Here is a 26483-nt window from a genome sequence, read left to right as displayed (position 1 = left end):
CCAGCTGAAATATATTGCAATATATGGACAAACAATCCCTGTTTTGTTTAAAGGGTAAGGCATTTTTTAGTAGCAGTATGCGCAAAATTTCGCTGTCTTAAATATATTGATAATGGGTTGAGTGCAGAGGACTCTTGTATTTGTCTATATGTATTTTGTGGTCACAGCCTCATTGCACCCCCGCCTAATGGTTTTAAAAATTAGTGGTGAGCACAACTTTCCCTTGTTTGTTACACTTATAAAAATACACATATATACCACAAGAGTGGGTTCTTTAAAACAGGGGAATCCATACCCCCAACCGTCCCTTTTCCGCGGGACAGTCCCGTTTTTGGCTGTCTGTCCCGGATAGTGGACTCAATGTCCCGCATCCTGCCGGCGGCAGAGGGGAGGGAGGCAGCGATGGCACGGATGGCTCCGGAGCAGCCCGAGTTCTTCCTGGAAACACGTTTGGTAGCGAAATAAGTAACCGACGGCGCGAGGCCCGGGGCAGGGCTCCGCAGAGCCTTCTGTCATTTCAGACAAACAGAAGATACCGAACCAGGAAGTTAGTAGCCGGACCAAGCGGTAATTGCGCAGGCGCATAATACTGTGCGGCTTGAAAGAACCGCCCACGTAAGGGCAAGATTATGCGCAAGCCGTCATCATGTCTCGTATAAAAAAAAAAAAAGGGCAACACGAACGCAGAAGAGACTGTGTGGCCTGCGTCTGTTGTGGAAACGGACTGTTGCTGCTCAGAAAGTGATTTTATAGAAGCATTTGACGGAAATTTACCAGGGCTGTTAAGCACCTTAGTGAGGTCATGTGACAGAACCAGTTGGAGTGACAGCTGTCAGCCTGGTCCTCTTATCATACAGTTTGTGTGTGTCTGTTTATCAGCTATAATATACATAGCAAATGTGTGTGTGTTGCTGTGTGTCTGTGTTACTGTGTGTGTCTGTGTTACTGTGTGTGTGTATTACTGTGTGTGTCTGTCTGTGTTACTGTGTGTGTGTGTTGCTGTGTGTCTGTGTTACTGTGTGTGTGTATTACTGTGTGTGTCTGTCTGTGTTACTGTGTGTGTGTATTACTGTGTGTGTCTGTCTGTGTTACTGTGTGTGTGTGTTGCTGTGTGTCTGTGTTACTGTGTGTGTGTATTACTGTGTGTGTCTGTCTGTGTTACTGTGTGTGTGTGTGAGAGTTTCTGTGTGTGTGAGAGTTACTGTGTGTGAGTGATTGGTACATTTGCTGTTGTGTGTGTGTGTGATGCCAGCTGTGCCCACGCTCATGCCCCTTATCCCCACTCTATTCACACAGTGCCGAGGCAATAAACTCACTCTATTTTACCATTGGTCTACCCTGACATAAAGTTCCAGGCACAGATTCTTTCCCCTCTTCTCTCCCCACTAGCCCTGAGCTAAGGCTGTAGCTCTCTGGGTGTTGGTGCTGGGAGTTGTAGTTCAATAACCTGTGGAGGGAAGCCAGTTGCACTACCAGACCAGACTTCTACATCCCTCTTAGTAGGGACTGCAATACAGCTCTCCCTGCCCATTTAAAGTGATACGGCTTATTTACAATTTGTAAAATGAACATGGTCATTCGGGGGTGTGGCCACAAAAATGGGCGTGGTCAAAAAAATGTTGTCCCTCTTTTGATTTCCAAAATGTTGGGAGGTATGGTACCTATCTGTTATCTACTGTGTATCCTGTGCTTGAATGGCTGCCCCCATGGCTACACAGCAGCTTGTTTATATAAACTATAGTAGTACTTATCTGTTATCTACTGTGTATTTTGGTGAAAGGTTTCATACTCGGGTATGGATTTAAGATTGTCAGTAAACACTCTATATCAAGGGGCAGATTTATTAAGGTTTGATTTGTTATTTCCAGGAAAATTTGAATATTCACGGGTTTGGGTCAAAACTCACATTTTCGGGTTAATTTTCTTTTTTTTTTTTTTTTTATTATACTTCAAACTCCACCTAAAACCTGTTGAGGTTCTGTAGAAGTCAATGGCAGAGGTCCCTTGAACCATTTCAAGATGTTACCGTATATACTCGAGTATAAGCCGACCCGAGTATAAGCCGAGGTACCTAATTTTCCCTACGAAAACTGGGAAAACTTATTGACTCTAGTATAAGCCTAGACATAACTACAGTCCTGTCTCCCAGCAGCGTACATTCCGCCAAAGCGACCCCCCCAGCGATCAACCGGACTTCTTTGCAAAGTTGATGGTGACAGAGAATTGCCAAACGGATTACTGTGTGCATTGTCCCACTGTCCCACTACCATGTGCAGAGGGTGCTGTGTGATATTGCAATCACTGTTAATCCTTCATATAACCAACAGAGGGTGCTGTGTGATATTGCCATCACTTTTAATCCTTCATATAACCAACAGAGGGCGCTGTGTGATATTGTAGTCACTGTTATTCTTTCATATAACCAACAGAGGGCCCTGTGTGATATTGCAATCACTGTTATTCTTTCATATAACCAACAGAGGGTGCTGTGTGATATTGCAATCACTTTTATTCTTTCATATAACCAACAGAGGGTGCTGTGTGATATTGCAGTCACTGTTATTCTTTCATATAACCAACAGAGGGCACTGTGGGATATTGCAGTCTCTCCCCAAGTGAACTGTTGGTATAGGAATGATTAAAAGTGACTGCAATCTCAGCTACTGCCCGCTGACCCGAGTATAAGCCTAGGTAGACTTTTTCAGCACATTTTGGATGCTGAAAAACTTGGCTTATACTCGAATATATACGTTAATAGCCTTCATAAATGTTTTTGACATTTTTGGCTGAAAACCTGAATTGAGAACTCGATTCAGTTTTTTTCCTGGTCAATTAGAGTTTTCAGGTTGCGGGACTCGAACTCGCAGAATCAGATTTTTGCCATTTGAGTTTTATCTAAAATAAGATACCATTCTAGTTCCGAGGTCATTTGAGTTTATTCACGATAAAAAAAACTCTAACACTTGACCTTTTGATAAATAACCCCCTTAGGGTAAAGTCACACTGGGCGTTTTGGGGAGATTTGGTCGCCTGGCGACTAATCGCCTCGTCTTTGCGGCGACTAATCTCCCCAAATGCCTTCCCTCACTCTGCCCTGGCTAAAATGAGTGAGTGAAGGCATTTGGGGAGATTGGTCGCCGCAAAGACGAGGCGATTAGTCACCAGGCGACTAAATCTCCCCAAAACACCCAGTGTGACCTTACCCGTAGGGTTTTTTTGATCAAAGTCCGCATTTATATCAATATTTTCTGAAAAAAACTCATTGGGACTTCTTCCATTGACTTATATGCACCTCGACAGGTCTGAGATGCCGGATTTTCTGATTTATGACTTTTCCATCCTCGGGGTTTAATAAATTCCAAAAAATTCGTGATTTTTTAAAAGTCTGATTTTATATAAAAAAATCACACATTTTTCGTGATTTTTGCATTCGGAGTTCAGTAAATAACCCCCTTAGTGTTGTATCACGTGCTAGAGTACTGATACATTTTTTAAATCTACTGTATCTATTTCAATGTCATTTGTTTTATGGAAGTTAAAGGGGTTGTTCACCTTTACGGTAACTTTTAGTATGTTATAGAATGGCCAATTCCAAGCAACTTGTCAATTGGTCTTCATTATTTGTTTTTTTATAGTTTTATAGTTATTTGCCTTTTTTCTTTTGACCTGAGGAGTTGAAGTCAGACTTGGATTGACAGTCTAATATATCTTTTGGGGTTGGGACTCTCTTTACCTAGAAGATGTATTAGAGATCATTTTCAAGATAACCAACTCTGACTCAAATCCTACATGTGGAGAGACAGAATTTTTATTGATGTTATTTTGAAAAAGTGAGCTCTAATACTGTAATCTTCCTGGCCAAGGTAGTCCCGCTTCCAAAAGATTTATTATACCTAACTGTCAATCAAAATCTAACTCCAGCTCCTCAGAGCCAGGCCAACTCAATGGCAGTCCAAAGGCAATTCTGTCTCATCAACCCACTGCCCCTGCAGGATGCCATAATCAGGCCCGGATTTGTGGAAAGGCCACCAAGGCCCGGGCCTTGGTGCAGGATTTAAGGGGGCGGCATGCTGCCCAACCACATCCACAAGGTAGTGACACACAGTATGAGTGTTAATCTTCTTCTGGTGGACTAGACAATTGGGGCAACCAGGGAGATGAGGTATGTGCTTGACGCCACCTTACCTTTGTGCCTTAGGGACAAGCCTCTTCTGCTTACCCCTAGTTCTGGCTCTGCAACTGCTGCATAAAGACACAATTAAGAGAGACATAGTCCTGAGAGGGGGATATTGATGATTACATTTATTATTTCAGAAACAGTACATGACATTTAGAAAGATTATTTCTGCAAGAAAGCTCATATAAAATGTCCATTTTTTTGTCATAGCTCCCCTGTAAAGGGCATCTTGCCCATCATAATAATGATACATCTCTATATTGCAACTCTACAATTAACCTTTAATGATTATTACAGTGGTATATAACCAAGGAGTAAGGAAAGAGACTGAAGATTATGAGCTAGAGAAACATAAGGAGAGCTACAATAAAGGATTAGTAGATTCATTCTTTATCAGGACTCATTAGTAATGTGATCCTTCATATAGAATGATGTATATGAGACCCTTAAAATAGTTTTTTGTATAATGTATTTATTGCATACACATTAATAATGTCTGCGGATTGTGAAGTTGTTTATAAATATAATTACTATTAAATGTATTGTCTATCTGCCCCATTAATTCCTTTCCTATCCTACTGTAACGACTCTTGCCACTGCAACATTGTAGTGTTACTCAGCTCTCCTACGGTCAGGACTTCAATTCCAACAATTCTCTGCTTGGTTTGTAATTGACAAACCTCAGAGGAAGAACAATTACAGAGATGTGCAAAGCAGTGTGGGAATTGGAGTCTTGAGCAGAGAAAAACCGATTTCCAATGCACTGTAGTTAGGCAAACTGAAGGATCGAAGTTAACCATCTGGATGGTGTTTCTCCGCGGAGCAATAATGATGGAATTAAGCAAGGGGCCCTGTGAATAAAGTCTAGCAAGAGAGAAGTTGGATCCTGCTTTCAAGTGCTCCACAAGTACAAAACCGCGAGCATCCTGCAGTTCCATTAAGAAATATGAGCTTATTACTCCACCTGGATGGTGTTTCTCTGCGGAGCAATAATGATGGAATTAAGTTAAGTCCCACTTTGAGCAAGGGGCCCTGTGAATAAAGTCTAGCAAGAAGTTGGATCCTACGTTCAAGTGCTCCACAAGTACAAAACAGCGAGCATCCTGCAGTTCCATTAAGAAATATGAGCTTATTACTCCAGGTGGGCAATTCCACCACATTAGTGACCTAAGTACCTAGACTGATGGAAAAAGGGCCTTCATGTAGGTCATTGCAGAAACTGGAATGTGAGTACTAGAACCCAAGAGCTAAATTGTGTTCTTTGTTCCAGGTTCTGGCTCTATGGTGGTATCTGAATTTGAATTTGCATGTGCAATAAATAGTTATTTTACATTCTGATCATGTTTTCAGAACCCAAGATCACATTTTTGCACCACTATCTTCTTCATAAGTTGAAGGCTCATCCATGTCAGCAATGTAACTGGTGATCTGCCTGGAATAAACCGTGAGGAGCATTTGGTAACTAAAGTTGGGTTATAAATAGCTATGAGAAAATAATTGTAAACCTCATGTATAGAGTAAAATATCCCTTTAACACTGCGAAGGACGATAAGCATGTCATGAGGAGATCATTATTTCAGCAGACAGTCATTTATACCCTTGACTCGAGTGTCCAGAAATAATTCATGAAGCCTCAGTCCAGATCACGTTAATCAGTGCTACCCTTCCTGAATTCAAGGCACATTATGAGAATTGTGATGCGGGAGCTGGATTTTTTTTTGACACAAATACATGAAAGTGCATCATTCAGGAGGGTTTTAAAGGAGAAGGAAAGGTTAAAACTAAGTAAGCTTTATCAGAAAGGTCCATCTAAATATACCAGTAAACCCCCAAAGTAATGTTGCTCTGAGTCCCCTGTCAAAAGAAACACTGCATTTCTTTCCTTCTATTGTGTACACATGGGCTTCTGTATCAGACTTCCTGCCTTCAGCTTAAACCTCATTGCCCTGGGCAAGAGCATGCTCAGTTTGCTCCTCTCCCCCCACCCCTCCCTTCTCTACTGTAATCTGAGCCCAGAGCAGGGAGAGACTCAGGCAGGAAGTGACGTCACACCATGTTAATACTGCAGCTCCTATTCTAAACAAACATAGAGTTTCAAGCATTCTAGCTTGCACTATTGCAGCTAATCGATGGGCAATAAAATGCCTCCATACCTTTCCTTCTCCTTTAAAGAGAAGAAAAGGCAAAGTCATTGGCTGGCACTGACATCAGTTTAGGATATAATACATGTGCCATACACTCATTTGCCAGACAAGGTGAGAGTTCCAGGTCACTGTTCCAGAACATATGGATCTTCTCTTGTGGTCAAGAACAAGAATTCTGTCTCACACGTTGTCTCCATTTTGTCCCTCAGGGGTTCTAGTTCCTCTTCTGTGTTTTTATGCTTGCCGTGTTGGGAGTTGCCCTCTGCAGAGATCAGCGCCTCATTAAGTTCATCAGGTCCAGTTTCCATGCCCTTGTTTTCGGCATTCATATTTGACTGATGCCTTGAGCATTTCACATAAAGAAATGGAAAGAGAAATGAGAAAACAGTAGACATACAGCAGATCACTTCCACTAGTCTATTTCTTAAACGGTCATTATAAATCCCTGTTTTCCTTAAAACAGGGGACTAACTATGCTTGGATAGATTCATGGTATCTCCCTGCAGACTCCTGCATCGGATCATGCATCCAAGGGTACGCACAGAATATTCTCAAATCGGTTGGGGTTTTAAGCAAAAAGACTCCCAATGTCACTTCCAGTTTTTGGCAGGTTGTAAAAAGTTAACACCTTTCAGGGAGGGTCGGATAGGACTCTATCTCCCTATACAGACATTGAGCAACCTAAGAAGGCTGTTTTTTCTATGGTAGCTCTCTAGAAAGGCTAGACGGAATCATAGGGAGTCTAGCCTGCTAAATTGTGCTTAGTATAGGGTGACCTAATTGGAAAAAGATCTTCTGACTTCAGAAGCTCATCCCATGCAGATTGCACAGAAGAGAAGGGGGAACCAAGTAAAGGAAAACTGAAAGCATCCACAGTAGCACAACATTAAGGGATGCGCTGAATCCAGGATTCGGTTCCGGATTCGGCTAGGATTCAGCGTTTTTGCAGCAGGATTCGGATTCGGGCGAATCCTTCTGTCCGGCCAATCCGAATCCTAATTTGCATATGCAAATTAGGGGCAGAGAGGGAAATCGCGTGACTAAAAAAAGTTTTCCCCTTCCTACCCCTTATTTGCATATGCAAATTAAGATTCGGATGCGGTCCGGTATTCGGCCGAATCCTTGACGAAGGTTTCAGGGGTTCGGCCGAATCCAAAATAGTGAATTCTGTGCATCCCTAACAACATTACAAAAAATTCCATTCAATAGATCCGTCTAAAGTTAAAGTATGGGCACTGGAAAAAATGAATTTGGGAATCAGAAAAGGAAATTTGGAACAAACCCTATTAAAAAGAGAAAGTTATTGGATATTCAAAATGAATACCGTATCTCCAAACGGTATTAATGAAAACAACCTTTTTTACAGCACTCATTTAAACAATTCATATATCAGAATAATAGCATTTTATAAATATTTCATATATTGGGACATCCACCTACGAAACCCAAATGCAAAAGATTTATAATGGTTTAGCAAATAGTAAATCTAAATACCGATTGACTAGTGATGGGCGAATTTGGGGCGTTCGTGAAACCCCGAAAAATTTGTGACTCGTTTTGTTTACGCCGTTTAATTTTCGCGGTGGTTTCACGAATTTATTTGGCGGCGGCGAATCGCGGGAATTCACCGCAAATTCACGCCTGGCAAATAAATTCGCCCATCACTACGTATAAGATACCACAGGTATGAACTCCCAATCAATTGAAAACTGTAATGGAATGTATGTATTAGATTAAAAAAACCTATTTCATAGTATAATTGAGAAAATTAATTTTTATGATATAATTATTTATAATTTAGTAACAATATGACCCTACTGCCCTTTTAAATTCTAAAATAATTAAATAAAGGTTAGATTTTTATCACGGTGTGTTTTTAAATCTTATAAAGAACCACCAGAACTGTTCTAATTGTTATAATAAATAATGTGCGAAAAAAAAGTGAAATTCCCTTCAGAATGAGTATAACAAATATATAGAGGAGAGTTAGAATCTAAGTCCGCACTTCTCACGAGATTTGAGAGCAAAATGGACGAGAGTTGAATTTAGCTCAACGACGTTATTACGCAGGCGTAAGATTGCGCAATGACACGGACGCACTCTACAAAGATTATAAATATTTGGCGTCCATGATAGCGCACATTGCCCATGAAAAAGCTATTGACGAAATGCGCGTCGGCTTCTACTTTTTATATAAACGGTTTATACCATTTTTAGCCAATACCTTAGGGGTTTTTTTAAATCATTTTTCTGGAAAGCAAAATTGGTGCTCCTTTGGTGCTCTGGCTCAAGAGACTTCATCTTTATTCTTCCAATCTGTTTTCGCTATAAGTGCTCTGGGATTTGTGGTTTTATAGGAAGTTAGCTCTTAATACAAGTTAGACAAAATCATTTTGAGACCATAGTCCCAGAAGCACTGACTTCTCCCACTTTGTGGGGTCCCGTAGTTAGCCAAAGACAAGTTCGATTACACGGGACTTCTCCACCTGCCTAACTTTCCTGTTCTTACTTCTCTCATGAAATCAGAGCATTTGGACTATTTTTTAATTGGATGAATTTGATAATCCAACTTTTGGCACTTTAGCACTCTATTAATTAATTTTTTAACTATTCAACTACTTTACTTATTTCTAAACGGCATTAAGCACTGGCAATGAATTCTTAATGAATTATATATAATTATTTCTAAATCTGTTTATGAGCTAGGCACTAATTCAGCACAGAGTCACTTTATTCATTTTTGGTATCTTTAATTAATTAATTAATTTAAGCCTTAACAGAGGTTAACCAACCAATTTAATTTATTAAATACACTGGGGCTTTATATTTGTATATAACTATTAGTAAGGAACGCTAAAGGAGCAAATTGGTTTAAGTGTTTAACACAATACATGAATATTAGTGTAAGAAACCTACCCTGGTGGTCTAGTGGGCAGCGGGGTCCATGCCGTGTCCTTGGTGTGGACGCCCGCTGCGCCGCTCCTGTCCTCCCCTTGCCGGCGCCATCTTGGATTCCTAGGGCGCGCATGGTGCGCCTGCGCGTCTCTTAAAGGCGCAGGCACGCTGGCGTGATTGCACCAGCGCGCAATGGCACGAATTTGCACACGTTTTGGCGCGAATTGGGACCCTATTTAAGGCCCATTCAGACCTGTAGCCAGTGCCGTTATAGGATCATATCCTGTGGTTTCCTGAGCCCCGTGCTACCTGTTCCTGAATTTGCTATCCTGACTGTTCTTCCCATGTTTGACCCAGCCTGTTCCTGACTATTCTGACCTCTGTATCCTGATCCTGCCTGTTTATTGACTACCGAGCCTGCCTGATCCTGTTTGTCTGATTACCCGGTTTTGACCCTTTGCCTGCCTAACGACTACTCCTTCTGCCTGATCCAGTCTGTCTGATTACCTGGTTTTGACCCCTTGACCTGCCTGACAATTATCTGCCTGTCCTGATCCGGTCTGTTCCGTTTCCACCAGACGCCTTGTCCTTGACCTTCTGCCCAAAGACTCTTGCTATCTGGTCGTGCCCCTTTGCCAGCCAGAACACCTCGCCTTGTACCCCTCGTTAAGTCCAGGTGGCACCCAATTAAGCTGAGGGCTCCTCCCGAAGCCCAAAGGTGGTCACACTACTGGTGAAGCCGAGACCAGGGTACTTGGCACTTGTTCTGGTATTGGGTGCCGGCCGTGACAATTAGGAGGGGGTAATTATCACCCTCTGATTTGTAATAAGTAATTTTAGAAAAATTTGGGTCATTTTGGACTCATCCTTTGTCCTTTTTGTTTAGGTGACTAAGAAGGGAAATCTATTTCTCCTCTCTATAATTCTGAATGTACTGACACAAGTCAGATCCCTTTCACGGTCATTTCAAAATATCTGTGTACAGAACTGTTTTCCTTCTAAATCAGTTCCTTCAGTGAGGAATTATTATCCAGATATTCAATACTCACTGTAGACAGATGAACTGTGGAGCTTTCCACCTACAAAACAGAATATACCCATAAATCTCAGATCTAAGCAGGTCTCTCCTAGTCAGCAGAATGAGCTGAACTTACCTTCTATAGATTATGTACGTGACTATGAAAATAACTATTGAGATGAGAACAATCGCTCCTATCACCAGCCACATGGAACTGTAATTGGAAGTGGTTGGGATGGGATTCTCAGATTTATTTTGGCAAAAACCTGAAATTGAAAAACAAAAAAAAAAGTTATAGTCTACTGAATTGATTCATTTTTTCTTTGGGTTGTTGGGAATTGGGAATCGATTCAGATTACAGAAGTGAAGGGGTGTCCACTAAAACAAGGCACTTTTCAGGCAACCACTGACTGGCTTAATTTACAATAAACATGTTCTTTGATAAAGCTCCAGGACAAATTCATCCAAATAAAGAAAAGTATTTCACTGGCTTTTCTTTTTCTACTCCTCAACTCTCTCAGCTGCATCGCTTCCTGGCTCCTACCACTTGTACAGAGAACTTATTCCAACACCTCTATTGACCTTCTGGGCCTGAGTGAACACAGCCCCTATGTATTGTCCACATCTGTTCTCTCTCATTCTGGAAGACTTACCTTCTCTTCAAGGTTTTTCTTATTGCTATTTTACACTGGACAAAATGATCCCACAATCCCTGCGCCCCCGATCTGTTTTATCCCTTTACCTATTTTGAGTCACTTTGGACCTCAGTAGACTTGAAAAGCCAGGGGCAAGGTTGTATCTAGTTCACAGCTGGTACCCATGCGACCAAATATTGCCTTCCCAAACCAAAATGTCACCCTCTGTTCATTGCTGTACTTGTATTTGGATGAATAAACCTAATCACCAATTGGTTGTTGTGGTTTAATGTCTAGTTATTATAGGTATTGTTTTAGGCCTTTCTTGGTTATGGCTTCACTTACCTGCAAATATGGCCTCCACCGACTTCCCCACCTTCCCAGCTCTGTATTCCAGATAAAAAGTCTTATATTCCACGTCCGTTGTTTCCAGGAGCAAAGAAGTGTCGTTGATCAGAGTCACGTGGGAGGAATTAGTGCAAGTTTCTTTATGTTGAGGGAACTTCATCTGGAAATGGCAGTATTCTGTTGTGGTCCCTATTTTGATGGAGAGATGTTGGTTCAACAGGTGTTCCCCATTGGTAGAGAATCGGTACTGCCGGCAGCTGTTGGCAAAGGCTGGAGGAGGCAGAGGAAAATTTAGAAAATGAGTCCAGAGTTGGGATATTTTTGAAATCGTTATAGGCATTTTTCAATAACAACTATCTCAGTGTCAGTCCACTCTATAAAATTATTAATGTGGCTATAAATGTAAACTATTTGGGACATGTACACGTGTGCACCAAGTCAAATTGACCAATATCTGATGTGTGTGACTAGAACTGACCTGATGTGGTTTCTCTGTTCCACGATATTTTGCCCCATTACTTTTCATTTTCCGGCAGTTCATTTGCTGGGAGGTCAAAGGCAGAAATCAGGAGTGAATAATAAATCAGGGCATCTGTTATGACTAGAATAGAATAGCATATTATTTTTACTAGTATTCCACCAATGGCTGACAATTGTCCTTCCCTAGTAAAGATGGAACCCAGTCTATGAGCCAAACATGGAACACAGTTTCATGATTTATTGTATGAGATGTTTCAATTCAAAAACAATTCAGCAAGATTCTCCCTAATGGGCCTGTGTGGTTAGATTGACCTGCCCTGAATGCAAGAGGGGTTATTTATCAAAATCAGTCACAATATGACCTAATTTATTATTAAAAAAGATGGGATAATCCGATCAGGGACAAACTCAATAATCGTTTTTTTCCCTAATCGTACAAATTTCTCTGGCTTTTTCCCGAAAAGCGTGCATTTTTCAGATTTTTATCCAAAAAGTCCAAAATAGTCGGATTTTCTGGCTAATTCCAGCGCAGACCGCAGAAATCTCCAAATAGGATAGGGACCCCTCCCATTGACTTATATACAACCTCGGCAGGTCTGAGATGTCGAATGTGCAGTGGAAAACTGATGCAAGCGACTTTTCGGACGCGCGTCCAAAATCAACGTGGACGTCAATTTTTCGAGTTTCACAAATTTTTCGCAAATCTTTTGCTGTTTCGCAAATTTCGCAAATTTTTTGGAGAAGCGAAACAGGAGACATTTACCCATCACTACCCACTAGCATCATCATTAGGGCAATAGCTGGTCTTTCTGATGAGCCTCACTGTATCTGACCACTCAGATGAGACTTTAGAGAAGGGGTGTCCAACCTGCGGCCCCCAGGATGGATACGAGTGCGACCCAGCTTGAACTTCTGCCAATCCAGGAAACGTCATGTATCAATGTCACGCACAGAGAGCGTATGTACGCGGTCGCTAATTGTGTGCATTTGTGGTTTAAATTTTACATGGGGTGTGCGGTGTGTGTGGCTTCCTAAAGCAGGAAAAACGTTTAACAAGTGAGCGTTCAGTTACTTACAAAGACAGTTAATCATTCTTCAGCACCATCGCCCGCTATGCTAGGGATATATGCAGCGCCTACATTGGTGTATACAGTATATAGTGGTAGCAGGTATAGAAACACGTTATTGTTACAGTTCAGCAACAGGCGTGTTGTACAGAGACCTCTCTCCTTCTCTAGAGATGAAATAAGGCAACACTCACTGTACCTTTTAGAGAAGGAAGGCAGAAGCGCTCAAACCACCCGCCACACTTTGATATCACGAATTGGAAACCCTTTCTACATAGCGGTATGTTGTATCATTCATTACAAATGCGCTCACCGCTGTTGCCTATGATTACGTGTGGTAACACACGAAACGCGTTAGGATAATATATGTTTGTGCAATAAAGTAAAAAGTTTTTACCGCTACCTGGAGTCCTGTGGAGTGCGTGCCAAGCAGTTGTTTTCTTACCTTGAACACTCACTGTACCCCCAGTTTTAGGGAAACGTTATACTTACACAATGCTGCGCTGACCAGAAGAGTCACAATTGACAATGACATCTGAAGCTTTATACTTGGACCTGCGGCAAGAACAAAGGGGCGGTTCACGTTAATGTTTAGTATCTTATAGAATGGCCAGTTCTAAGCAACTTTTCAATTGGTCTTCATTATTTATTTGTTATAGATTTTTAATTATTTGCCTTCTTCCTCTGACTCTTTCCAGCTTTCTTATAGAGGGTCGCTGACCCCATCTAAAAAACAAATGCTCTGTACGGCTACACATATATTGTTATGGCTTCTTTTTATTGCTCATCTTTCTATTCAGGCCTCTCCTATTCATATTCCAGTCTCTTATTCAAATCAGTGCATGGTTGCTAGGGTAATTTGGACCTTAGCAACCAGGTTTCTGAAATTAAGGCTACAAATATATTGTTATTGCTACTTTTTATTACTCATCCTATTCATATTCCAGTCTCTTATTCACATTAATGCTTGGTTGCTAGGGGAATTTGGACCTTGGGGAATGGGGGGGGGGGTGGAGGGTACTTTGTTGCTGGGGGGGCCAGGGGGTGGTTTGGATTTTATTAGTAACAACAATTCTTTTTGAATTTTTAATATAGAGCATGAGGTTGAGCTATTGGGGGAGTGATGTCACAATAACAACTTCATTTTAAATGTTGGAAAAAACCAAAGAGATGGCAATTGATTTTAGAAAGAAAACCAGAGCTCACCCCTCATTATGCATCGAAGGTACGACTGTCCATATAGTGGGAAATGGGAAGTTCTTAGGGGTGAATTTGTCAGATGATCTTTCATGGAACTTGAATATTGCCTCTATTACAGCTATGGGATCCGTTATCTGGAAACCTATTATCCAGAAAGCTCTGAATTACAGAAAGGCCAACGCCCATAGACTCCATTTTATTCAAATAATCCACATTTTTAAAACAGATTTCCTTTTTCTGTGTAGATATAAAACAGTCGCTTGTACTTGATCCCAACTAAGACATAATTAATCCTTATTGGAGGCAAAACCAGCCTATTGGGTTTATTTAATGTTTATATGATTTTCTAGTAGATTTATTCGGGAAAACCCCAGGTCCCGAGCATTCTGGATAACAGGTCCCATACCTGTACAAAAAAGCAAACCAATGCTTATATTTCTTCCAGAAGTTAAAGGGCACCTATCACAGCCAAAATCAAACACATATTAACAATCTGACCAGTACAAACTAAACACGTTTAAACAAACTACATATTTAGTTTTCTGAAAAAACTGCAGGTTTTAAAAAAATCCCTTACTTTGTAAAATGGGTTCTTTCACTGAGGGAGGCTGTGACTCTAATATGCAAATTTCAGGAGCATGCTCAGATTGTAACACTGCTTTGAGTATTCTACCCAGAATGCCTTGTTTTAGTAAACTCCTCCACTAGAAGTATCAGGAGATTTCCCTATCTTGTCCCCTGCTGGTGATGTTATTATGCAAATGAAGGGCACACAGTAACTTCCAGCAGGGGGCAGCACTACTGAACAGCAGCTAACACACAGGTTTGGCTGATTTGAAAATAGCTTAGAAGGGTTGATAAGCAACAAGGAATTTCAACTGAGCATGTGCGAGATTTCAGAGCTACAGTTGGCTGGGAAGATATAGGTAGGAGGAGCCAGTGAAATCCAAGATGGCTGCCTCAGCTAGAACTGCAGGGGAGATAGGGGAGATCTTGCAGAAGGAATAGTGAGCTGATCATTTACATTATACAAATAATTCTAACTGTTAGGGATGGTCTAGGGACTTATGGGGATGGTCCCCATAGGCTAACATTGAAGCTCGATAGGTTTAAAGTGGCGAAATATCTAGTCGAAGTTTTTTTTAAAGAGACAGTACTTCGACTATGGAATGGTTGAATAGTCAAACGATTTTTAGTTCGAATCGTTCGAGTCGTAGTCGAAGGTCAAAGTAGCCAATTCGATGGTCGAAGTCAATTCGATGGTCGAAGTACCCAAAAAAAAACCTTCGAAATTGGACGTTTTTTTTACTTTGATTCCTTCACTCGAGCTTAGTAAATGTGCCCCTTAGTATGGGCAAAAGATATCGTGAGAATATAAATATTGGTATGAATGTGCGCATCGTTTGGATAAAATTGGGATAAATAATTATTACCACAATATGCACAGGTCACGTTGGAGTTTTTATAGTTCATTATTGGAAAATGATCGTTAACCCAACATGGACAAGTCACTTGGATACATATTGGGTGACAGACTACAGGGGAAGCAAGAGAGTGGGACAAATATGAATGTTACTTTGAGATAAAAGATTTATTATGGGAAATAGATTTTTTTAGTTCCCTGAAAATAAAAAAAATTCACAGTAGTAGATAGAGGTCATATATTCATGGCAAAACTTAGAAATTAATTATTGCCAAGCACTCTGTTTATTGAGATCTTTTTAATTATATTTTTATATCTTGCACCTGTGGGCGGGGCCCAGGTGAGACAGAAGGTCAATACGCAGTAACAAGTATATACTATATGGCTGTATTGCCAATAAAGTTTTCTTGATTCTTGAAACTGTTAAAGGGGTGGTTCATCTTTAAGTTAACTTTTAGTATGTTATAGAATGGCCCATTCTAAGCAACTTTTCAATTGGTCTTCATTATTTTTGATAGTTTTCAAAATATTTGCCTCTTTCTTCTGACTCTTTTCAGCTTTCAAACAGGGGTCACTGACCCCATCTAAAAAAAACAAAAAAAAAAAACAAACGCTTTGTAAGGCTACAAATATATTAATTCAAAGCGGAGGACAAAAGGACAATATGCAGAATAACTGGCAATGTGCAATTTATTGCTATCCACACGACATGTTTTGGGCGTCACAGGCCCTTTTTCAAGTGTGAGATACAAGTGCAATACAAGACAAATAAATAACCACAAGGGGTGTGTTACTCCGCCCCCACCCGTCATAGAGGTTAAAAAGTGCAATTAAGAAACCAATTGGTCCGTGTTTAAAGTGGTAGTGCACTGTTACAAGTGTCCTTTTGTTAGGGCTCTTACTCATGAGCGTTTTTACCTGCGCTCCCCTGCGTTCCGTTTCTCGGCGTTCAGCCGCAGGGGAGCGCAGGAATAGATGCATTTCATTATTTCAAATGGGGCTGTACTCACACAGGCGCATGTAGGCGCCGAACACAGGTTGAGACGCAACATGCTGCATTTTTCCTGCATTCGGCGCCTACACACGCCTGTGTGAGTACAGCCCCATTTGAAATAATGAAATGTGTCTATTCCTGCGCTCCCCTGCGGCTGAACGCCAAAAAACGGAACGCAGGGGAGCGCAGGTAAAAACGCTCATGAGTAAGAGCCCTAACTGTAAGATCCTATACTCTGATCCACACAATAAAGTCCCAGCGTGTACCTGAAATATTTTTAAAAGTAATTGTATTTCTAAAAAGCATCAATAAATATATAAAATGTCTTGAAAAAGTTGTTAGTATAGTACTGCTCTATATAAGCCTACTAAACTAGACATACGATACTCGACATGTATTCATCATAAACTGTACTTGCTACATAATAATCTCAAGACATTTGCTAAATATTCCCACAGTAGAGTAATGTGGTGTTTTTCAGAACCTGAAAGATCCCAAGGGAACGATATCCACAGAGAACGCACTCCGAGCCGAGGTAACTGACTTATGTATTAACATTTCCTCGCACTCATTGACTGACACGGAAGTCTCCCTGTTGAATAAGGGCCTGGGATATGTACCTTATTATGAGAACAACATATATGATTGGGAAATTGAATTTTTGAAATTTGTCAGAAGTATTAAACTCAAAAAGTATTTTATTGATCACCCAGACTTAGATACTGGTAAACATAAAGACCCCATGCAATTAAAAAAAAACCCAGCAACTTTAACCCACTAGTGGATAATGCAGCTATCACTACCTTTGAAAATGTGATAAAACAGGAGGTCCTGAAAACATCAGGGGCATATTTATCAAGGGTCGAATTTCGAATTGAAAAAAAACTTTGAATTTCGAATTCAAAAAGACCAACCGAAATTAAGTCGAAGTTTTTCTTGATCAAATAAGTCCATTTTCCATTGAATAGGTCCGTATTTGCCCGAATTCGAATCGTACGAATCAAAGGAATAGCTCATTCATCTGAATTCGAATCAAAGTTTTCCCCCAAAAAACTTTGGTTTTTTTCCGAAGTCCACCAATTGCCTCCAAATAGGTTCTAGGAGGTCCCCCATAGGCTAAAACAGCAATTCGGCAGGTTTTAGATGGTGAATGGTCGAAGCTGAATTTTTAAAGATACAGTACATGACATTAATTTGTACACAAAAAATAGCTCGAAATTCGATTTTTTTTTTTCATTCAAAAATTCACCTTGACCTTTGATAAATCTGCCCCATAAAGTATAAAGATCCGAATTACAGAAAGATCCAGGGAAACCCGAGGTCCCAAGCATAACAGGTATAACAGGTCCTATACCTGCAGAGCATTTGTGGCAAAGGGAGAAGCTCTGTAAAATGAACTCAACCTTATCTGTAAGCTTGAGACACAGCAATTAAATGATGGCGGCAGTTCACAGTTAAGTTGCAATCTGATTGGCTCATCACTGAAACATTTAAAACAAACTGGACATTCTGGCCACTTAGCACCCACCAGGCACAACTAAGTACTAGGTGAACTTTCCCTTTAACATGAAACCAATGTTTAAATCCATTCTTACCTTAGAGCGTAGAGCTGTGCCAGTGATAGAGACACGTTCCTTTAATTCACAAGGGCAGTTATTGTCTCATTAAGCACCAAATGTATTGCACTGACCCCCTGATCCTGGATAAGCTAAACAGCATTAAATCCTTATTCCACATCAGCTTTTATATTCCCTTATTAATAAATCTCCCTCTGTGGATAAGAATGAAGTACAGGTCCTTGTTCACAAGCGACGAGCAGTGAGTTCAGCTCAGAGTCCTGCTGCAGAATGACAGGGAGTGGGAGCTGGGGGGACGGCTTTTATTCTTTCTGAGGGTGGAGCGAGAATTCAGTTATGTCACAACAATGCTGTTATACTTACAGATACGGCTCTGTGATGAAATAAGGCCACATGAAGTCATCACATGGGGGTTAAAGGAGAACTAAACCCTAAAAATAAATGTGGCTCAAAATGGCATATTTTATATAGTGAACTTATTGCACGAGGCTAAAGTTTCAGCTTGTCAATAGCAGCAATGATCCAGGACTTCAAACTTGTCACAGGGGGTCACCATCTTGGAAAGTGTCTGTGACACTCACATGCTCAGTGGGCTCTGATTGGCTGTTGAGAAGTTAAGTTTAGGGCTCGTCACTAATTATCCAGTAGAAAATGAGCTTCCCTGGCTGTAATATAAGCTGATGCTACAGGTTTGCTGATTATTCAATTCTGATGCTAATTGCACTGGTTTCTGTGCTGCCATGTAGTAATTATGTGTATTAATTACTAATCAGCCTTATCTTGTGACATTTCTATTCTATGTGTACTGTATATTGTGAGTGGGTCCCTAAGCTCAGTAAGTGACAGCAGCACAGAGCATGTGCAGTGAATCAGCAGAAAAGAAGATGGGGAGCTACTGGGGCATCTTTGGAGACACAGATCTTTACTGCTAAAGGGCTGGGGTTTCCTGGGGCTGGTACAGAAGCACAAAACATCATGTAAAACATTTCTACCTACTTCTTTAGTTTGGCTTTAGTTCTTCTTTAAAAGGACATGTGGGGGCAGATTTATCAAGGGTCGAATTTCGAGGGTTAATAAACCCTCAAAGTAAAATCCTTCGAATTCGAATATCAAATTAGAAGGATTTAGCGCAAATGCTTCGATCAAATAAAAATCATTCGATCGAACAATAAAATCGCTCGAATTGAACCAGTGTCGGACTGGGCCGGCGGGAAACCGGGAAAAAACCCGGTGGGCCCCGGCCTTCATGGGCCCCCGCCGGCCCAGCCCCCCTCCCCCAATTTTCTGGCCCCCCTCCGCCGATGTCTGGGCCCCCAAATAAAAATTAATCGTGCGCCGGTATCGCATGCGCTTCGGTGTTTGCGCATGCGCACCGGCGTTTGCGCACACACCAGTCGGAGTATAGTTACCCGGTGGGCCCCCCCATGTCCAGTCCGACCCTGAATCGAACGATTTTAAGCGATCGATCGAAGGATTTGTATTCGAAATCAAAAAAAGCTTAGAAAAGAGCTGGGGAAGGTCCCCATAGGCTAACATTGTATCTCGGTAGGTTTAAAGTGGGGAAGTATGAAGTCAAATTATTTTTTAAAGAGACAGTACTTTGACTATCGAATGGTCGAATAGTCGAACGATTTTTACTTCGAATTTGACCCATTCGATGGCTGAAGTACCCATGAAAAAAAAATTTCATTCAAATTCTTCACTCAAGCTTAGTAAAATGAAATAATATTGTAATCTTTATTTTAACCATTTGATCTCAGAACAGAACTTCTTGCCAGTAAACACACAGCGTGGCATGGACCATAAAGGAACATGGAAACTCAAAATCAACATTGTTGGTACTTTGCTGTACTTTTATGCTGGCATGTAATGGGTCTTTCCAGCAGGAACTCCAATAAACCCCAATTTCAGAAGTGCCGTCTGCTTTTCGAGCACCTGGCCTGAGGGGAGAGCGGTGAGCTGTTTGCGGTCCTTTTTTTTTGCTCTTTTGTCTACCGACCCATTTAAATACAAAATCTCGGTAAGATGAAACATGTTATTGCTACTGGTTGCTATGTAAATTTGGACCCTAGCAACCAGTTTTTTGAATTTGTAAACTGTAGAGCTGACCAATAAAATAATTTTACAATTAAATCCATCAAATTTCGTTTATTTAAAACAAATTTCAAATTGTTCCCAAATATCACTCGCTGTATCACACTCAAAAGTTAAAGGAGCAGTATCACCCAAAAGGTATTACCCATAAGCTGTCAGTATCACTTTAAAGGGGTTGTTCGCCTTAACTTTAGTATATTGAGACAATTTTGCTTTAATTTTTCTATTATTTGTGTTTTTTGAGTTATTTAGCTTTTTATTCATCAGCTCTCCAGTTTGCAGTTTCCAAATTCCCCTAGCAACCATGCATTGATTTGAATAAAAAGCTGGAACATGAATAGAAGGGGCCTGAATAGTAAGATGAGTAGAAAGTAATAAAAATAGAAATATAAGTAATAAAAAGTAGCAATAACAATAATGGGCACATTTATGAAAGGTCGAATTTTGAATCTATGTGAATTTGTTTTCCTCTCATAAATTCACATATACTCACAACTCAAATGGGAGGGTATTTAAGAAAAAATATTCGATCCCGACCCGAAAATTCTAATCGAATTTGAATTAAGTTTTCCCTTCAGAAAAAAACTTGAATGTCAGGAAGGCAATGGACCTCTGCCATTGACTTGTAAATAATTCAGCAGGTTTTAGTTGGTGAATAGTGATGGGCGAATTTCTTGCATTTCGCAAATTTCCAGCGTAATTCGTGAAACAGCGAAAAATTTGCAAAACACACATTTTGACGCTGGTGACAATTCCGATGCCGGCGTCAATTTGACACAATAAAGTCAATGGGCGCCTTTAATTGTCGCCGGCGTCGGAATTCGCAAATTTATTCGCCCACGGTGAAACTCAAAAGTACTCCCTCCTAGTTATACATTAAATATTGAACCAATGGCCCTGCTGGTCATTCCAATGTGGAGTTTGGGCTACTGGGCGTGACATTATGAACTGGCCCTAAAAAATTCTGAGTGAGTGTTATATAGACTGGGTAAAATTTTGGAAAAAGTGTGAAGCAAGATAAATGCCTATTACTGTAACACAATATATGTAAAGTAAGAGAACGTAAGAGACATGCAAAAGAAAGGTTTACGCATTTCAAGTCTCAAAATACTTAGGAGTCTCCGACTATTTGCTGTTTTTCTGCTGTTCACGTCCAGCTGCAATAGAGGTTCAGCTATTGTCTAAATGGTCCGCCGCCCAGATGTGGAGACTTCTCTGAGGGTTTGGAAATCACACCTCAGCCATTGAGATGCAAAAATTGGGTGTTTCTCCTCTTGAATCAGATATCTGTGTGAGCTTTTGAAATGCTTGAGACTTTCCGGAAATGCCTTGGCTTGCTTTGTTGTCTCACGCTGTCTTCTGTAGGAATATGTAGATGAGAAAACAAGATGTAGGTTCATCAGTGGTTTTATGCTTCTTCCTCTTTGTCGCAGAGGTAGTTCTATCGTCTCTAAAAGAGAGAGGAAATTAAAAAAAAATAAAACAAGGGGGGAGGGAAAAGGAAGGTGTATATTCTCTTTTCTCTGCTATAATTAAGTATAGGCAGGGCAGCCATCAGGGGGGGACAGGGGGGAGAGTTGTAGGGGGCCCCGAAGGTAAGGGGGGCCCAGCCACACCGCAATTTATTGATTAGCCGGGCCCTCCTGCTTTCTGAGAGCTGCTGATTTAGGGAAGGCAGGGCGGGAGCACAAGGGGAGGTATCTTCTGTCCATTCCTTTCCCTTATTGGTCACTGAGTTTAAGTCCCGGTTGAGCTGCTCAGGGATTGGATAGCTGAGGTTTGAACTTCTCCTCCAGCTCATCCAATCACCATGCAGCTTTACCAGGACTTGAAATTCTGTGACCAATAAGGGAAGAAAATGCTGTCACTGGAAGAAGATGCAGCCACCTGTGCTCCCCTCCTCCCTTCTCCAGTTGGCAGCTCACGTTTAGGGGGGAACCCTTTGTGGTCCCTGTTGTGTGGTGGGGCTCTGGGCACTTCTGTGGGGGGGAGCAAGTTTTTTTTACATGGACGTTTAAGGGGGGCACTTACCACCAATTTTCTTACAAGTGGGGGGGGGCTGGCCACCAATTGTTTTTCCCCATGTGGGGTCCTAGCCACCAATATTTTTTAATAGGGTGCCCTGACCACAAATGTTTTTTTAATGGGGGGGCCCTGACCACCAATATTTTTTTTTAACATGTGGGAACCATAGCCACCAATGTTTTTTTTTTTTTTTAGTGTTCGGTGGACCTGTGGGGTGGGGAGGGCGGACTTGTAGCTGGGGCTTGTAGTGGGCGCAGCCCAGGGGGCTCAGGAAATTTTTTTGTATGTGGCCCTGCAATTTCTGATGGCGGCCCTGGGTATAGGTGGGAGTTATTTCTTGTCTTGGAGTGTGATTTTAAGCAGAACACTTTTCTGAACAATAAAAAGTCATGTTGTCTTTTCAATTTTACTTTTTCTTTGTTTTCTCTGTGTTTTCCAATGGTTTATAGGTATTGGGTCCAAGGGGTCACCGTTAAAAGCCAATTCTGTCCATTCCGATACACTTTGAGTAGGTATGTTTAATGCTTGGCAGAAGGATTCTGCTTCATCAGGGGAGTCGTTTTGCCATCTTTGTTAATTACTAAAGGGAAAACTCCACCTGTATTGTATGTTGTGTTCCCTTAAAACTGTAGTGAGAGGTCTGAGTGCCCGTCGTTGCTGTAGTGTCAGCCATGGCAAGTCTGGGAAAATCGTCACTTCGTATTCTTGGTATTGGAACGGAGTTTGGGAGCGCATCTTGCGTAAGATCTCATCCTTTATGATAAATTTGAGTACATAATAGCCCCAGTATCCGATGTACTCTATCCAGTTCCAAGTTTTCGTTAGTGTCCCTGCCCAGTATGGTATTGAAAATGGCACATACAGTTTGGCGTAGTTCCTGCGTTGGAACTGACTCCGGGACCCCTCTGACCCTTAGATTATTTCTGCGTCCTCGATTATCAATGTCTTCCGTTTGCTTTCGCACAAGATATATATATATACCTATGGTGATCATTGACTCGGTCGGTGATTTTGTTGCTGGTAATTTCCACTACCTCCACCCTTCTGTCCATATTAGTTTGGGCCTCTCCAATGGCCTGCATTTCCGCTAGATCCGCTTTATGTGCCTTTTGTATAGTTCTAGCGACCGTGTGTAAGTCTTCTTTAGATGGAAGACTCGCTAGTATCCTGCCCATGTCTGGAGAGTCGGATCTTGAGCTGAGTCCCGATGCAGTGGAGCCTGTTGGACTTGGGCTCCACCGTCTTTGGTCCGCCATCTTGGGGCTGCTCGGGTTCTCTGCCTTACGGGATTTTTTGTCCAGGTATTTGGTGAGGGAACTTTGAGTCCCTTGCGAGGGTGTTGCAGAGTTTTGGTCTTGCCTTGTGTTAGTTTTACCCATCGTAGCTCGTCAATTTAGCTTGTTTTACTGATAAACTTTCACACACTTTTTTATGGCTTAATGTTCCACAACAAGTGAACTACAACTCTAGACACCCTGTAGTCATGCTTATGGAATCTTCATTTTGCAGACTTCACATATTTTATAAAAACTCAGCTCGGACAGAAATATTTACTTTTGCTTTTACTGTAGTAAAACAGATTTTGTCCACATACTACTTACGATATGCATACTGTAGGCGGAGGGTGACTTTCGAGTTTGGGAAGGCTAAAAAAAAAGATCGCCTATCACCAAAGGTGCAGACTAACAGTGCTTTCAATGCAGACAGGGGAAACAATTGTATTTTTTTTAAGAAAATTCCCCTATAGAGTGCTATAGTCACCTCACTTATTAAGCAAATGTGTGTACCCCAATGCAGCCGTCCACACTAGGAGACCTCTCTTGTGCACTGGCCACCGTGCTTGATAGTGGTCTTTTCTTAAAAGAGAACTGAACCCTAACGGTAAATATGGCTAGAAATGCCATATTTTACATGCTGAACCAGCCTAAATGTTCAGCATCTCTATAGTAGTAATGAAGCAGGAGTTCAACATTGTCACAGGAACTCTCTATCTTGGATTTTGTTAAAGGGGGTTTTCACCTTCTTCCACTTGGGGGTGACAACTTAAGGCAACTTAAGTGATTGTATTGACTTACCTGAAACCTCAGGCCGGTGCTCCTATCAGCAGAAAACAGCACCGGCCCGGGCTATTCCATTGAGCACCACGGAGGGATCCTCTTCGGCTTCTTCTTTTTTCTCGCAGCTGCACATGCGCATTAGAGTGAAGAGCTGAACTTTAACTAAAAAATCGGCTATTTCATTCTACTGCGGATGCGTCTGCCGGGGGAAATTTGAAGAAAGAAAAAGCCGGAAGAGGATCGCTCCGTGGTGCTCACTGGTATAACCCCGGGCTGGTGCAGTTTTCTGCTGATAGGAGCACAGGCCCGGGGTCTCAGGTAAGTTAATAAAATTAAGGATGGGCAAATTTGTTTTGCCTTGTTTCACCGAAAAAAATGACGCCCATAGACTTGTATGGCGTTGTGCGTCAAAATAATAATTCTTTTGATGCCCATAGACTTTAATGGACGTCGGCGGCGATTTTTTGTCGAAATGAAACGGGTCAAATTCGCCCATCCCTAAATACAATCACTTGAGGTGCCTTACATTTGGCACCCCTAAGTGGAAGAAGACTTTTCTTCTCCTTTAAATAAATTTTTTAGTATGATGTAGAGAGTGATGTTCTGAGAAAATTTGCAAATTTTCATTTTTATTATTTGTGGTTTTTGAGTTATTTAGCTTTTAAGTCAGCAGCTCTCCAGTTTGCAATTTCAGCCATCTGGTTGCTAGGGTCCAAATTCCCCTAGCAACCATGCACTGATTTGAATAAGAGACTGGAATATGAATAGGAGAGGCCTGAATAGAAAGATGAGGAATAAAAAGTAGCAATAACAATACATTTGTAGCCTTACAGAGTATTTGTTTTTTAGATGGGGTCAGTGACCCCCATTTAAAAGCTGGAAAGATCCATAAGAAGAAGGTGAATAAATCAGAAACTATTAAAAAGAAGAAATGAAGACCAATTGAAAAGTTGCTTAGAATTTGCCAATTTATAAAATACTAAAAGTTAACCTGAAGGTGAACAACCCCTTTAAGAGTGTCATTGACATGCACATGCTCAGCGAGCTGTATGTATATATGTATATATATATATATATATATATATATGCAGTATATTGTGTGTCTGTCCCTAAGCCCAGAGCATGTGCAGTGAATCAGTAGGAAATAAGATGGGGAGCTACTGGGGCATCTTTGGAGACACAGATCTTTACTGCTAAAGGGCTGTGGTTGCCTTGGACTGGTACAGAAGCACAAAACATCATGTCCAACATTTCTAGCTATTTCTTTAGTAAGGCTTTAGTTCTCCTTTAATGATTTGGTAACTCAATACTGTGCAACATCAGACACCATTTATTGTCCATTATATTGACTATGATGCCTTTGCAGAACATTGTATCCAAAATGCGGTCAAAACAAACAGTTATAGGCGCTTTGCCCTAAAGCTCAAAGACTTGAATGAAACTTTCTGAAATGACTCACTGTTACTCCTCATGAACAAATGATTCTCCAGGATGTGATGTCACACCCAGCTAATATGGCAGCTGCTATCCTAAACACAGGTGCGGATTTGGGCCTAGGATGCATCATCCCCAGTGCTCTGATGCATGAGTGTGGTCGCACGCAGGGGTGGGGGCCAGGGGTGGAACTAGGGGTATTCCTAGGGCGTAAAGCTCGGGGGGCGCCAGGCATGTACCTGCTCTGTCGCCTACCCCATGTTCAGTCCCGTCTCTCCCCGACTGGCGCTGGTATTATTTGCATAAATGCGCATGTGCAATCTCGTGCGCACTCAGCCGTCACTCAGCCGTCACTCAGCCGTCACCGTGGCCAGCGAGGTTGCCTAGGGCTCCTGGCTGGGTTGGCCCAGCTGTGGTGGGGGCGGTGCGAGTGCGGGTGTTAGCTCTAGGACCCAGTGGCATTGGGGTGCCGCTAGTGATGGGCGATTAAATTTGCCTGGCACTAATTCTCTGCAAATTTCCGTGTTTCGCCGCCAGCGAATAAGGGCCACCATCAGGCAGAGTCCTTTCAAGAGCCAGTACAAATGGGGGGTATAGATTGGCATCAAAGGGGCAGGGCTTTCAGCTTTAAGGGCTTATTTTGGGTCAGTGGTGTAACTAGATGTTACTGGGCCCCACAGCAAGTTTGGTTTAGGGCCCAAAACATTGGTAAGTTGACCTATTCTACCAATATACATTGAAAACTCTCATTAATTAGAGACTTACTGGACCCCCTTGAACTCCCGGCCCCCTCCTGCAACCACAGGGTCTGTTTCGTTTGTTGTTACACCCATAGTTTGGGAGGATCAAGGTTGGGATTGAGCAGATCACAGATGGGCTTCTGGGGGCCCATGATCTTTTCTTAGACTATAAGGT

The 26483-nt window shown here is 41.5% G+C and overlaps 1 protein-coding gene across 3 annotated transcripts; it reads right to left on the bottom strand.

The window, feature by feature from the left end:
• Positions 1 to 6241: 6241 nt before the first annotated feature.
• LOC121395702 lies at positions 6242 to 18256 on the bottom strand. 3 transcript variants are annotated; one of them, XM_041569984.1, is made up of 6 exons: positions 17977 to 18256; positions 13257 to 13319; positions 11215 to 11487; positions 10371 to 10500; positions 10266 to 10295; positions 6242 to 6663 (listed from the first exon to the last, which is right to left on the bottom strand). In XM_041569984.1, exons 2-6 carry the CDS (start codon positions 13297 to 13299, stop codon positions 6447 to 6449), a joined length of 693 nt encoding a protein of 230 aa, XP_041425918.1. In that variant the 5' UTR covers positions 13300 to 13319; positions 17977 to 18256; the 3' UTR covers positions 6242 to 6446. The 3 variants fall into 3 exon arrangements, with proteins under 3 accessions (XP_041425918.1, XP_041425916.1, XP_041425917.1); XM_041569982.1 differs by lacking the exon at positions 17977 to 18256 and adding an exon at positions 13971 to 14142; XM_041569983.1 differs by lacking the exons at positions 10266 to 10295; positions 17977 to 18256 and adding an exon at positions 13971 to 14143.
• Positions 18257 to 26483: the final 8227 nt, after the last annotated feature.

The sequence above is a fragment of the Xenopus laevis genome, chromosome 7L (genome assembly GCF_017654675.1).
Source record: "Xenopus laevis strain J_2021 chromosome 7L, Xenopus_laevis_v10.1, whole genome shotgun sequence".
In the NCBI taxonomy this organism is placed as follows: domain Eukaryota; kingdom Metazoa; phylum Chordata; class Amphibia; order Anura; family Pipidae; genus Xenopus; species Xenopus laevis.
This window is presented reverse-complemented; position numbering and strand designations above follow the sequence as displayed.

Coding starts and splice junctions, on each gene's coding strand:
- LOC121395702 (XM_041569982.1), bottom strand. CDS start 14,055: ATGAAAGATCATCTGACAAATTCACCCCTAAGAACTTCCCATTTCCCA. Junction 10,296..10,370: donor ACGTACATAATCTATAGAAG/GTAAGTTCAGCT, acceptor TCTGTTTTGTAG/GTGGAAAGCTCCACAGTTCA. Junction 6,664..10,265: donor CCACAGTTCATCTGTCTACA/GTGAGTATTGAA, acceptor GAAATGCTCAAG/GCATCAGTCAAATATGAATG.